The sequence below is a fragment of the Podarcis gaigeae genome (genome assembly GCF_964106915.1).
Source record: "Podarcis gaigeae genome assembly, chromosome: 17".
NCBI lineage: Eukaryota > Metazoa > Chordata > Lepidosauria > Squamata > Lacertidae > Podarcis > Podarcis gaigeae.
In genome coordinates, this window is record NC_139694.1 from 28,944,322 (window position 1) to 28,958,435 (window position 14,114).

The window sequence follows — 14,114 nt, forward strand, 5'->3', positions numbered from 1 at the left end:
GACAGAGGGGGAGATGGCTGGACAGTATTCTCGAGGCTACCAGCATGAGTTTGACCAAACTGCGGGAGGCAGTGATCTACCCATTGTCGTTGGATGGACCAAAGTTGTTGAGCGTTTTAGGGAATGGCAAAGTTGTTGGGCTTTTTAAAGGAAGCCACAGTTGTTGTTTTCCCCCTTTGGGGGGGGGGGACATCACTGAGGGACCAAAGATCTAGCAGGAACACCCCGCAATCTACCAGTTGGACATGCCTGCTGTATGAAAACAACGTCACACTCGTGGTGTGTAACTTTTGGGGAAGGGTGGCGACTCGTCCCGGAAATTGTGTGGTGTCGCCCAAATAGGCACCAGCTGACTTGAGGGGGGGTATGACGAGGCTTGTGCGTTTTCTGAGAGTTGTGTAGAAGGTGTTTTTTCACCTCTGCAGAGCCATTTTCCAGAATTTCTCCTGCACCCAGTGGACAGAGGGAAAACTGCGAAGGAACGTGTGTCTCCTTCTGGAAGATTCTTTGGGCATAGAAGAAGGGCACCTCCGCTCCCTTGAGGCTGGTGGTGGTTCCAATTGATGCAAATTTCCCTCATGAACTGCACCCCCAGCCCCAGGTTTGGTTCAAATACCTCATTTGTTTCCATCAGATCTCTATAATACATCACCAAATGCCAAAACTACGCACAAGGAGATAAAGGGAGGCCATCTGGCAATCCTCGTCTGTACTGCCAACCTGACCAGAAGTAGCGTCAGAAACCGAGATGTAAAATCTGGGAGCCAAACGGCACCTTAAATCTAGGCTCTGGTCGCCTTGACGGTATCTCTGGGCGCTTTTTCTTTGCAAGATCACAAGGCAAATGGTCAGTGGGGCATTGGGGCGCCAGAAGACCAGCTGACCACAGACCAGCTGACTGGCACGACATCACAGCCACGCCAAACCTGGTTATGCCCAGGATTATGTTGCTGCAACACAGGTTCCTTGGCTCCCAGTATTATTTGGGATTTCATCAATCTCTGTTAAGAATTGGGGTTCTCACATCACCACCTTCTCTGAGGCTACATCAGGGCCTAGGACCCTTGTACCTACGGGACCGCATTTCCTGGTATGCCCCACGGAGGACCTTATGGTCTATATATAGCAACACCCTAGAGATCCCGGGCCCTAAGGAAGTCAGATTAGCCGCAACCAGAGCCAGGGCCTTCTCAACACTGGCTCCGGCCTGGTGGAACACTCTGCCTCATGAGACCAGGGCCCTGCAGGATCTGATTTCTTTCCGCAGGGCCTGTAAGACAGAGTTGTTCCACCTGGCCTTTGGCTTGGAATCAGTTTGATTCCCTCCCACTCTTTCTTTTTCCTTTCTCCTCCTATGAAGAGATTGCACCTTAATGTTTTAATGTTGTAACTTAATCTTTTAAATTGTGTTTTAATCAACTTGTTTTTATTATTGGTTGTTATCCGCCCTGAGTCCGGTCTTGGCTGGGGAGGGCGGGGTATAAGTAAAAAAATATTATTACTACTACTACTACTACTAATACTTAAGAGAAACCTGCGTGCTCTGAGTGAAGGTTCCAGAAGCTGGCTGGAGAATGTTTTGTGCTAATGCTTTAAATTGTGAACCATCCTGAGATCTGCGGATGATGACGAAGAAGAAGGTTCAGTGAAGTGCCATTGATGGTGCCTTCTGCCCTTAAAACTGTCTCTGAAAAGTTTCAGCTCATCCTGAAAAGAGTTTTTCTGATATTTGTCATAGTATGGCTATACTTGATGTCTCTCTTGAATTCTTTCTGCATAACAAGAGATTGCTCCAAAACGCGATTATACCCTCCTTTGACCAACAAAGACTATAGTGAAACTCTTGTCTTTTGAAAAATCTCTACAAAACCTTAACATTTATGTCGAGAACAGCTCAGCTTATTTTGCTGTTTGAAACTGGGCCAGCGCAATAAATTCATGCCGTAATTCTTACAAAGCTCTCTTTAACACTTAGAAGAAAAATTAAGTGCTGCTTTAATCTTAATGAATAAGTCTTGTAAAACTAATAATGCGCAGTGCAGTTTAGTGTCACTCCACGATGCGCCAAGCTGCTTTCCTTCTCAGAGCTCATAAAAAAAATTACGCCCGCTATTGTCCTGAAATTACGAGCACAGTGGATTATGTCGGATGGATTCCTTTTATCATCTGACGAAAGTATCCCTGCCAGAAAGCTCTTTGCTACCCCGGAGTCCTCAGTCCTGTTGCACGGCCCCCGGTTCAAAAAAACCCTCACCGTCCTTCACGGCAACACTTGTGACTGTTCTCCCTCGGTTCCAGGGGCTTCTGCCCTTTTGCAAGAAGATCTGCATCTCCGGCTCCAGTCCGAAATTCGCTTTCTGCATGGATGAAGACAAGTAACTGCACTGTGGAGATTAATTAAACATATTTTGGACAGGGTTAGATTAAATCCCCTGAGCGTTTTGCAAATGGCAGCTTCAAGAAATTGCTTCCGTCTTTGGCCCTTCCTTATGATTGAACGACTTAAGAGCCTTCACTGTTTCCCTCTGAATGCAAGGGCAGCCTTTTTAATCTGTTCCCAGGATTAGGCAGGGAGCATTGTTTCGGCATTTGATGCATTGATTGTAGAATATGTGGCTGCCACAAAGCCTTTAAAAGTAGAGTGTTAATTACAATTCCTTATGCAGGGCATTCCTAATACGAATTTATATTTTAAAAAACAGCCCAAAAACATTTTTCCTTTTAATTTATGTGAAAGCCATTTTGCATTGATTGATTGATTGATTGATTGATTGTTCAGTTATGAGACTTTTAGTTCAGTTTTAAGCAAAGCCAAGAATAAGTTTGTGATAAATTAATGGCAGCATCTACAATTTGGTTCTACTGGTCTCTACCCTTAGATAGACGTGTGGGTTTCAGTTGATTTTCAGGTGTTGCTTTCTTCGTTTTACCTGCCAGGTAAGGCGGCCAGTCTTTATTAAGATAAAGGGGACAAAGTCACGGTGACATTCTTCCCTGGATCAAATTCCACTCCTTCCCAAACGCTGCTGATCGGTTTGCCGGGGATCCCGTTTGTTCAAAATTTCTGGGGCACATCCTGCTTCCCTCCCCAGCTTCTGCTGGCGCTTGGCTCTGTTCCCTGGCCTGAAAACAGAAGGAGGGTCCTCTAACGTGAGGACCCACTTGGCTCTTGGAAGTGCTGCCTCTTTCAGCTCCCCCCCCCCCCCCGTCTGGTGCCAGACTGACACTGCTCTTAACGTTGCGCTTAGTTAACAACTTTTCATCCCTGGGCTGCCAACCCCTCTATTAACACCATTAGCATTAATTCTTCCCTCTTTGCGCTGCGATAAAGAGATTTAACGGCACATAAGGGGGTGAATTTATTGGTATTTGAATGGCATGCCGGTGAATCGCCATGATTGGCAGCTGACATTCTTCTGACAAAAAATAAATAAAAAAGGGTGTGTATTTTTGTGTCCACACCGTGGGATGCTACCAACCCCCCTTCTTTCCACGTGGACTTAAAAACCATTGCAAAAATTTTCTGTGGGTGAAATTGAGGCTGCTTTGAAATGGAGCCCAGGTTGGCTGGAATCTAAATCCTTTTCTCTCTCGTTTTGAGCCCTGCTTATGCCTCAAATGTCTTCCTCAACAGTGTGAGGAAACTCTTGGCCTTTTGGAAAATTTCAGAGGATTTTCTCTGTTCATTTCTTACCTTAAGCTTAACAGACACATAATGTGCAGTTCAAAGGCTTTTCAGATAAATGGGTAGTTCTCCAGTGATTCGTAGTCTAATTATTTTAGATATAAATAACAGCGTTTGAAAGTGCTGCGTCTTTCAAGAGTGTACGTACTTGCATTTCATTAGCGGTTAACAACAGTGGAACCCCAATCCTACGCGTGTTTGCAGAGAGTAAAGTCCCGCAAGATGCGGTTGGATTTATTTGCAAGTAACGGAGGATGGGATTGCAGATCTAGCAAGGTCAAGAGAATGTGAAATGCACTTGCAATGGGCAAATAAATCTCTTTCTCTTCTAAATCCCCTGTCCTGTGTCCTTCCCTGTTTAGACTTCAGGCACGGATTGCTCACAGAATTCAGGAATTGGAAAACTTGCCTGGCTCTTTGCCCCCAGACCTGCGAACTAAAGCCACGGTGGAGCTGAAGGCACTCAGGCTACTGAATTTCCAGCGCCAGGTAACAAATTTCCCTGAAAGGAAGCTTTTTTGGTTGTACAGTCGTACCTTCAATCCCAAACGCCTTGCGACTCGAACGTTTTGGCTCCAGAGCGCTGCAGACCCAGAAGTGAGTGTTCCGCTTTGCGAACCTTCTTTGGAACCCAAATGTCCGATGTGTTCCTGCAGCCAATCGGAAGCCGCACCTCAGTTTCCGAACGCTTTGGAAGTCAAACGGACTTCCGGAACAGATTCCATTCAACTTCTGTGGTACCACTGTAGTTGACAAATACAGTAGTACCTTGATTCTCAAACTTTTATCTGTTCCAGAAGTGCATTCCAAAACCAAGGGGTGCTTTCCCAATGCATAATGGATTAATCTGTTCCAGACTTTTAAAGACAGCCCCGAAAACAGCAATTTAACATGAATTTCACTCTCTAACGAGACCATTGATCCATAAAATGGAAGCGATAAACAATGTACTGTAGTCACACAATCAGTAGCTGAACTGGGTTCCACACAGTCGCAAACACGCAAAATATATAGCAAAAACACTCAGCGTAACACTCAAAACGGAAGTGTGGTGCTCAAGTCGGAAGCGTAACACTCAAAATGGAGCACAATCGGCTTCAGAAAAAAGTTCGCAAACCGGAACACTGACTTCCGGTTGAGAAGGGGATTGAGAACTTTAAGATTCCTTTAGGATGAATTGAGAAGGACGCTTTCAGGAAGGGGACGGTTGGCGGTGGGAGGTGCCTGCAAGAAAAGGAGGGTGGGAAGAATTTCTCAGGGGGGAAATGGGGGCACCCTGGTGAGAGCAAGGGGTCTGCCTTTCTATGTGTGGATAAAAGAGAAGATAGGTAAAGGTCCAGTCACAGATTGCTCTAGGGTTAGGTCCAGTCACAGATTGCTCTAGGGTTGCGGCGCTCATCTTGCTTTACTGACCGAGGGAGCCGGCGTACAGCTTCCGGGTCATGTGGCCAGCATGACTAAGCCGCTTCTGGCAAACCAGAGCAGTGCATGGTAACACCGTTTACCTTCCCGCCGGAGCGGTACCTATTTATCTACTTGCACTTGACATGCTTTTGAACTGCTAGGTTGGCAGGAGCAGGGACCGAGCAACGGAAGCTCACCCCGTCGCGGGGATTTGAACCGCCGACCTTCCGATCGGCAATCCCTAGGCTCTGTGGTTTAACCCACAGCGCCACCCGTGTCCCTAATGAGAAGATATATACAGCACAAATGTCTTTATAGTGACTGTTTTCCTGTTCTTTTCCCCTCTTTTTCTCTTCTATAGTGTTTTGCATTTTCCTACCAATGAGTTTGAATGTTAGTGTTTAACACGTCAAAAAACGTTCAATAAGATTGTTATGTTAGAGAAGGAGATGGATAAATTAATTGTAATAATAGTCTGGAGCAGCACTGGGGGTGGGGAGGGTGGTGTCGATGAGGAGATCATGCTACTAGCCTCCCTGTGAGTACATGGGAATTAAGTTTAATTTGCCCCATGTGCATTGTTATCAGTAATAATTAACCACCGTCAAGTTGTTATTGTGCTTTCTGTAGCACTCAAGATCCCTAATCTTAATTGCTATCTGATGCCCACCCAGCCCCAACTAGGCTAGTCTTTGGATGAGTGACTTTTCCATCTTTAGATCATCGAATGAGCGATAGCTGAAAAGAGATTTGAACCTAGAAATTCTGCTTCCAAAATCAATCTTCTGCCTGCTGTGCTCTGCCAACATCCTGCTAGATTCTAGATGCTAACTCTTCTTTATAAGAATCATTTCAGTTGACTTTTCCTTCTTGCAGAACAGCATGACGACAACAGCATAGCAGTGCAATAACGAAAAAGTGAGAATAAGAGTCATATGTAAAGTCTTTGAAAGCAAAGTGTTTTCAGAGTGCGTTGCTATCTCGTATATAAATCCCGGAGTGGAGTGAATGATTCCTTTTTTAAATTAATTACTAGTCTGACAATTTCTCAGATTCTAACTATATTGGTGAACTTGACCAAGAAAACAGGGATCTGGCATTTGAGGAATCCAGCCAGATTTAGACATACTACCCAAAAAAAGCTTATAGGTGAAAGGAAATATGCAGAAATGGCAAAACTTGCCAGAAGAATAAGAAATCAAGATAACAAACTTTTAATAAAATAATGGAAAGGGTTTATTGAATATTTACAGATAAACTGTAAACAGATAAAAATGTTGGCAGGATTATTGTAATAACCTGCGGTTTCATAAGAGTGTATATTTAAATAAGACGAATAAATGAGCAAATTAAGCTAATTTGGATATGCAGAGGATATTAAAAACAAAGTCAAGGAACCGCAGAAAGAGGGGGAAGGAAGCTAAGTTTTGAAATCTCAGAATGGTGGTGAAATCAGTGAAATGTGTGAATCTGAAAAGTATGAATAAAAATTTAAAATAAAAAAAGGGAAAAGAAGGAGGCAGTTCTTTAAAAAAACGAGTTTTGCTGGTGGAGATGATTTGCTGCTAAGGTCTGTCCTTCTGGCTCCCAGCTCAGGCAAGAGGTGGTGGCTTGCATGCGCCGCGACACGACGCTGGAGACGGCGCTGAACTCGAAGGCCTACAAGCGCAGCAAGCGCCAGACCTTGCGGGAAGCGCGGATGACGGAGAAACTGGAGAAGCAGCAGAAGATTGAACAGGAGCGGAAACGGAGGCAGAAGCACCAGGTATCTGCATGCTCCAGGACGGTTCTGCTCGTCTGTTGCAGGAATAGCCGCCAGCGCCCCCTCCAAATATCACTGGACTCCAACTCCCATCAGCAGCACAGCCAAGGGTCGGGGGTTTGGAGTTGTAATGCAGTGAGCTGCTTGTCTTGCTACGTACAAACTTGTGCAAATTAATTGAAACAAGCAATGTAGTTATAATAATAATAATAATAATAATAATAATAATAATAATAATAATAATAATAATTTTTATACCCCGCCCTTCCCAGCCAAGTCCGGGCACAGGGCGGCTAACAAGCAATAATAAAAACAAATTGAATGAATACAACTTAAAAGCAAGATTAAAACACAACATTAAAATATTGAAACATTAAAATATTAAAATGCAGCCTCATCACAGGAGGAGAAGGAAAAAGAAAGAGGGGGAGGGAATCAAATTGGCTCCAAGCCAAAGGTGTACAATTAATCTGGGAATTGATATTGCATCCGGGTTCCTTGCACAGCGGAAGGAGAGGCACTGGCAAGGAAAGAGCGCAACTCCACATACTGCTTCGAAGGCGGCTTGAATCTCTCTTTCCCAAAAGGCCTTCCCTCCTACTCCCTCGGACATGACCGTTGGCCTCTGGTCCTTGCTCTCTTTGGAAATTTCAGTTTTCTGCACTTCTTGTTTTTACTGGACCTTCCATTTTGGGGTGTCTTAATTGGGCGGCAGGCAGCTATCCCAGGGCTCCCTCTGTCACGATGATTCCTCTTGGATGCTCAGGCAGTGAGCAGCCGGCCAGAAGCCCCTTGGCTTCCTTGCTTCTCACCCCATCTTGTGCTTGCTCAGTGGGATGGCATATTTATGCCCCTATGCTTTTACTGTCTGAAGGACTATTGTATTTTAATATTTTGTTGGAAGCCGCCCTGAGTGGATGGGGAAACCCAGACAGATGGGCAGGGTATAAATGATTAATTAATTAATTAATTAATCAAGCACAGTGGGTTGAATGGTTCCTTCACTCAGCCCTACATGCAGATGTCCAGGACTGAACCTGAGACTTTTCCCCAAAACAAATGGGGACAGAAAGAAGCTGACACAGACTTTCTGTCTCCGTAGGAATCGCTCTCAGGCTTTAAGCCTTTTGAATTAATTGCTACCTGGTCCTTTTTCAAAACTGGGGGGGTGCCAGGAATCGGATCTGGAACCCGCCGCATGCCAGATACAGTGGTACCTCGGGTTACATACGCTTCAGGTTACATACACTTCAGGTTACAGACTCCGCTAACCCAGAAATAGTACCTCAGGTTAAGAACTTTGCTTCAGGATAAGAACAGAAATCGGGCTCCGGCGGCTCAGCAGCAGCAGGAGGCCCCATTAGCTAAAGTGGTGCTTCAGGTTAAGAACAGTTTCAGCTTAAGAACGGACCTCCGGAACGAGTTAAGTACTTAACCTGAGGTACCACTGTATGTAGCAAGCATGACCACGGATCTGTGATTTGTTCCAAAGGCCTACGGTTGATCTGCGGAGGACCTTGTGGTTTAGGAAGAGACCGCTGTCTGCTTGCTCTCATTAATAGGACTTGCAACATGCAGATTTCCTCTCCTGCTTTTTTAGATACGTTCCATTTTTATTGATGTTTGATGTCTTCCTGCAGAACCGCTAGGAACCTCCAGAGATTATGCCTCTGAGTCAAATAGCACGTGATGCTCAATATTGCATTAGAGAGCATGTCGGTTGTTGGTTTTTTAATTAGCCGTGGTGGGCTCCCCTCCCACCCCCGGCCCTCAAGATGTTAATGCTCCCTCTGGCATTACAGAAGCTTCTTTCTAAGGCCAATGGCAGTGTAGAAGGGACTTTTATTTGCATCTTGGCTGGGGAGGGAAGATTAAAGCCTTCTCCCTAGTCCACAGGACGAAAATCACAGCACACACCGCTCATGTTATTAAACAACATGACATATTTAGGACTGGCTCTAAATAGCCTCGCTTACTTTGTTTTTAGCTCCCTTAGTCATCAGCAAAAAAGCAAGGAAGCACTCAGTTAGTGGTTTAAAATATGCACCACTTCAGGATGACGTAACAGCCTGGCTGTTTTCAGAGAGGCAACAGCAGCAAAAACAACCCAGAGGCTGATGGCGCATTGGAGAACCATCACGTCCGTCCACTTGGGGGAGCCAGCGCAAGGGTTCCCAAGGTGGTCTCTTCCCCCTCGCCTGCCATGGGCCCTGTGGGGTCGGGAGACCCCCCCCCCCCCCAGATCGGCCCAGAGAGAGAAAAGTGGGCATGCAAGTCTAGAATGATACACACATGCAGGAAAAGCCATTGTAAACAAGGGTTCAGATTGCCATGACATACAAAAAGTACAGTTTGCGACAGTTCATTTAAGGCCTGAATGCATGCAAAGTAAGACCAACGGGCGTTCACAACAACAGACGCTTACTGTACGTTTCCGAGCACAATTCAAAGTGTTGGTGCTCACCAAAGCCCTAAATGGCCTCAGCCCAGTAGACCTGAAGGAGTGTCTCCACCCCCATTGTCCAGCCCGGACACTGAGGTCCAGCTCCGAGGGCCTTCTGGCAGCTCCCTCCCTGTAAGAAGCGAGGTTACAGGGAACCAGGCAGAGGGCCTTCTCAGTAGTGGCACCTGCCCTGTGGAACGCCCCCCCCCCCAGCAGATGTCAAGGAAATAAGGAAATATATGACTTTTAGAAGGCATCTGAAGGCAGCCCTGTTTAGAGAAGTTTTTAATATGTGTTGTCGTGTTTTTAGTACAGTCATACCTCAGGTTACAGACGCTTCAGGTTGTGTATTTTCGGGTTGCGGGCTGCCCAAACCCCCAAGTACCGGAGCGAGTTACTTCCGGGTTTCGGCGGTCATTCATGCGCAGAAGTGCTAGATCGTGCTTTGCACATGCACAGAAGTGCTGAATCGCAACCCACGCATGCGCAGACGCGGGTTGCAAACTCTGGGCTGCAAACGTGCATCCCGCAAGGATCACGTTCGCAACCCGAGAGTCCATCTTATTCTGTTGGGAGCTGCCCAGAGTGGCTGATCCAACCCAGGCAGATGGGTGGGGTATAAATATTATTATTATTATTATTATTATTATTATTGGCAAAGGCATAATTTACTTCGTTTATTGACAGTTGGACAGGAAAGCATTGCCCATATTCAAGCCCAAACTAATAGAAATGGTCAAAACTGGTAGGGGCCTGGCTGCTGGGTCGATCAGGAGTGGAGGACCCAAGCGTATCCCTCCTGGCTTAGTTTAAGGGCGACTCTGCAGTTACCTTCCCATCTCAAGGATGAAGGAGGGGCCACAACCTCATCTTCCCAGCTGTGAGTCATAGCACTATATCAGCCAGAGGAAATACATTTAGATCCTTGATGCAGGTTGTGCTTGGAATCTGCGACCGTTGCTACTGGGTCAGCTCCCTGGTTGATTTCCCCCCTTTTTCTTTTTCGCAGGAGTATCTCAACAGCATCTTGCAGCATGCTAAGGACTTCAAAGAGTACCACCGGTCCGTGGCTGGGAAAATCCAGAAGCTTTCCAAAGCCGTGGCCACGTGGCACGCCAACACGGAGCGTGAGCAGAAGAAGGAAACGGAGCGGATTGAGAAAGAGCGAATGCGGCGGCTGATGGTGAGGCTCAAGGAGGCCGTTTCCGCAGGTGCGGTAGGGCTTCCCAAACGTGGGTCTCTTCCTGTTCTTGGACTCCAGTTCCCATCATCCCTGACCACTGGTCCTGCTAGCTTAAGGGTGATGGGAGTTGTAGGCCAAAAACATCTGGAAACCCAAGTTTGGGAAACCCTTTTGTTGAAGGAAGGGAACGGCTGATGGGGCTCATCCACCCAGGAAGGGAGGCCATCCAGGAGACGGAAAACTCTGGTCCTAAACCTCTACTGCCTTGCGGGACATCTTCGGGAGAAGAGAAGGCTCAGGAGTAAACCCTACTACCCAAATCCATAGTGGAGTCCCCAAGATGTTTGGATGGCGCCTTGTCCGCCTCCTTCCGGCAACTCCTTCAGCCAAGCTGGTACCCAACATCTTGTTCTGCTTTCCTTTGGACCCCATCAGCTGAGAGGGGGCAGCCCAAGACCCCCAGACATGCTCCCCAGGCTTGTACCCCAGGGAGGTCACTTAAGTGGTGCAGTGATTTGGCTTCACCCCCGTAGGCGTACTCCATTGTCTTTTGAGAGCCGTAAGCCAACCCAAGGTGAAAATAAGGGAGCTATTTCCATTTGTAAACCTTTTGTTGTCTTTTATGTGTGTCTTAATGGGGTGGTTATGATATTTATGGACTCCCTTTAATATAATGAACCAAACCACTTTCACCTTACCTTGTGGTTTCCAATATTTTAATTGTCCTGCCCCCATTTATAGTTTGACCCCATTACTTGTGAGAAACACCAGATGTTCTTTTATATGGTGGTTAATTTTCAAGGAACTATACTTTCTCTGTAGAAGCTTCTACCGCAGCACAGTAATTTCTTCCAAACACTTGTTAGCATTCACGGCATCAAGACCATATCATTTTTTTTCTAACCCTTCAGTTATATTTAAACCACAGTGACACTTTACCTTTCAATTATTTCCTGTGGCAACCCCACCTTGACAATGTTTTCCATGTCAAAGGCAAGAGGCAAGATTTCATCAAAAGTTAAGCATCCTCTGAATCATACTGATTTCAGAGGGAGGCGTTTAAAAATGTATTTTTCTGCTAAAACCAATGGGACATAAGAGTGTTTAAATTTGGTGGGAGTGAGACCACATTTTCCAACGTCGTTCCCTGTAATCCACAAAGTCAGGAGAGTGGAAGTTGTTGAGCTATTACATTCAGCGAATGTAACTCCTGTTTGTTCTCTTGCGTGTTGACCTCAGTTCATCTTGGATTTTAATGTATCACTTTAATGCAGGCTTCCTCAACCTCAGCCCTCCAGATGTTTTTGGGCTACAACTCCCATGATCCCTAGCTAGCAGGACCTGTGATCAGGGATGATGGGAATTGTAGTCCCAAAATATCTGGAGGGCCGAGGTTGAGGAAGCCTGCTTTAATGTTTTCCCAAAGTTTCCCCTGATATTTAATTACTGTTTAAGGAATAATAGAGTATAGGTCCCCCTACTATTGCAGCTGGTGCTTTCAGTATCTAGAAATCAGGACTTCAACTCACAGTGGAAAACATCTGGGTGCAAAAGGTATCTAGATTTTTCTGCAGAATCTCAAAATAATAATAATAATTTTTTTAAAAAAAATTCTCCAAAAAATCAACATTCCCGATATGGGCTGCCATATACCCAGGTTCCCCCGGACATTTTAGCCAATTTTTGGAAATTCCGCCTGGACACCATTTTCGATGGAGGCATCCTGGATGTATGGCAGCCCTACCATAGGACTCTATTTTTTAAAACGGTGAACAAAATAGAGGTGCTTTTTTGGGGGTGCTTTAACATATTGGAGGTTTTGACTCAACATCATTTGGGAAGCGGTACGTAGCTTGGATCACTGATAGGGCGCAGTTGGCAAATCGTTGTCTCCCCAGCCCTAAAATGACCCCTGGAGCTTTGGAAGTGATGGAACTTGACCCCTGCGCCCGGATCCCGTGCGGAAAGTGTCCCCTTTTTCTTTGGGTCTGCCGTGAGTGGCTGCTTGGCGACAGAGTCCCTTAATTTGCCTTTCCTTGCACTGCTAGGCTGAAGATGAGGAAGGCTACCGCAAGCTGATTGATCAGAAGAAGGACCGGCGTCTGGCTTACCTGCTGCAGCAAACGGACGAATATGTGGCCAACCTGACGAATCTGGTTTGGGAGCACAAGCAAGCGCAGGCGGCCAAGGAGAAGAAGAAGAGGAGGAGGAGAAAGAAGGCAAGTACCTCTTTCTGCTGCCACTAACAGAGTTTGCTTTTTTTTTTTGAAATTGTTTTCACTTGATTTTGCAAATACGAATTCATAACATTCCAAATGCATATTCATATATAGAGTTTTCTCTGAATCTCGAGACTTCCCCTATTCCCTCCCTGGATCCTATTGTCAACATCTACAACTCCATATTATTCCATATTTTATATCAATCCATATTGTCCAGAGTATTATAATAATAATAATTTATTATTTATACCCCGCCCATCTGGCTCGATTTCCGCAGCCACTCTGGGCAGCTTCCAACCAAATATGAAAAACACAATACATCATCAAACATTAAAAAAACTTCCCTATTACATTACAAGTGAGCTTCAAATCCTGCTAATGTTTCCATCTGCTTACAGCGGTCTCCTAAATAAGTTATAATTTTTCCCCATTCTTTTTTAAAGTTTTTGTCCTCTCGGTTCCTGAGTTTTCCATCCAGCTTTGCCCTTTCAGCATAGTCCATCAGTTTAACTTGCCATTCCTCTCTGGTAGGGGCTTCTTTCCATCTCTGGGCCAGTAGCATCCGAGCGGCTGTTGTCCTTACATTAAAAAGTCTTTGGAACTGGGTACTAGCACTAACAGAGTTTTCGATATCTCCCTCCATCCTTTCCTTTCCTCCCGCAGCAGAGGAAAGCAGCCCTCTTTGCAAAAGTGCCTCTCAGATCTTAAAAAAGTCTCAGACACGTAACGTCCGCCTTGCATGATGAAGACGTTGCTGGGTGTTGGCAAAGGGGGCAGCCGCTCCCGCCCCCCTCTGCCACTGTGGGTGGGAAATGCTCCCTAGAGCATGCACCTCCTGCAGCGGCATGGGGGGGGGAATTGCGCGCCGCCCCAACCAGCCGGCTGGACATACACAGCTCCTCTCCCCCATGCCACTGTCCGTGACCCCAGTTTTTTTGACATGATTTTTGAGTCAAGAAACCTTGTCTAATACACAGAAAAATATGGTCATTCCCCAAATGTACACAAGCCTTGCCAGTTCACTCCCATCGCTACCACTTGGCGCTTGTCTTATCCATCTGTTGTGCTGGCCCCGGGGGTAACCTGAGAAACACAGTCCAGGATCAGTCCAGAATCTGAAGGTTCTGCTAGGAGTCAGTCCGACAGGACCAAGGCAGGAAACCAGGGAAGGACAGACACAGGATCTCAGGCAGGATCTAGCACACAGCAATGTTGCTCCCGCAACCTGAGGCGGGGTCTGGCAGCCTTTTATCTTTGTCAGGGTAACGGCCAGTCCTGATCCCCCGGTGACTCACCTCCCTGTTTCGCCCAGAGGCGTGCACTCCTCCTGCGAGTACTCAGGTCTCTCCTTCTCTCAGACCTTAGTCTCTGCAGCTCGGGAGATGTTGGTGGGTTACTAGACCCAGGGGCTGCCT

At 46.2% G+C, this 14,114-nt stretch overlaps 1 protein-coding gene across 17 annotated transcripts in view; it reads left to right on the plus strand.

Annotated features, from left to right (window-relative positions):
* The window catches only part of SMARCA2 (SWI/SNF related BAF chromatin remodeling complex subunit ATPase 2), a 127,601-nt gene that overhangs the window by 29,354 nt on the left and 84,133 nt on the right, over positions 1-14,114 (plus strand). For 11 of the 17 annotated variants that reach the window (XM_083718288.1, XM_083718289.1, XM_083718290.1 and 8 more), the window contains 4 exons: positions 4,048-4,174; positions 6,681-6,854; positions 10,304-10,477; positions 12,526-12,696. In XM_083718288.1, the coding sequence (XP_083574414.1) occupies positions 4,048-4,174; positions 6,681-6,854; positions 10,304-10,477; positions 12,526-12,696 (646 nt within the window). Of the gene's footprint in view, positions 1-4,047; positions 4,175-6,680; positions 6,855-10,303; positions 10,478-12,525; positions 12,701-14,114 lie in introns of all 17 variants that reach the window. The other 6 variants (XM_083718299.1, XM_083718306.1, XM_083718300.1 and 3 more) reach the window with 1 other exon arrangement.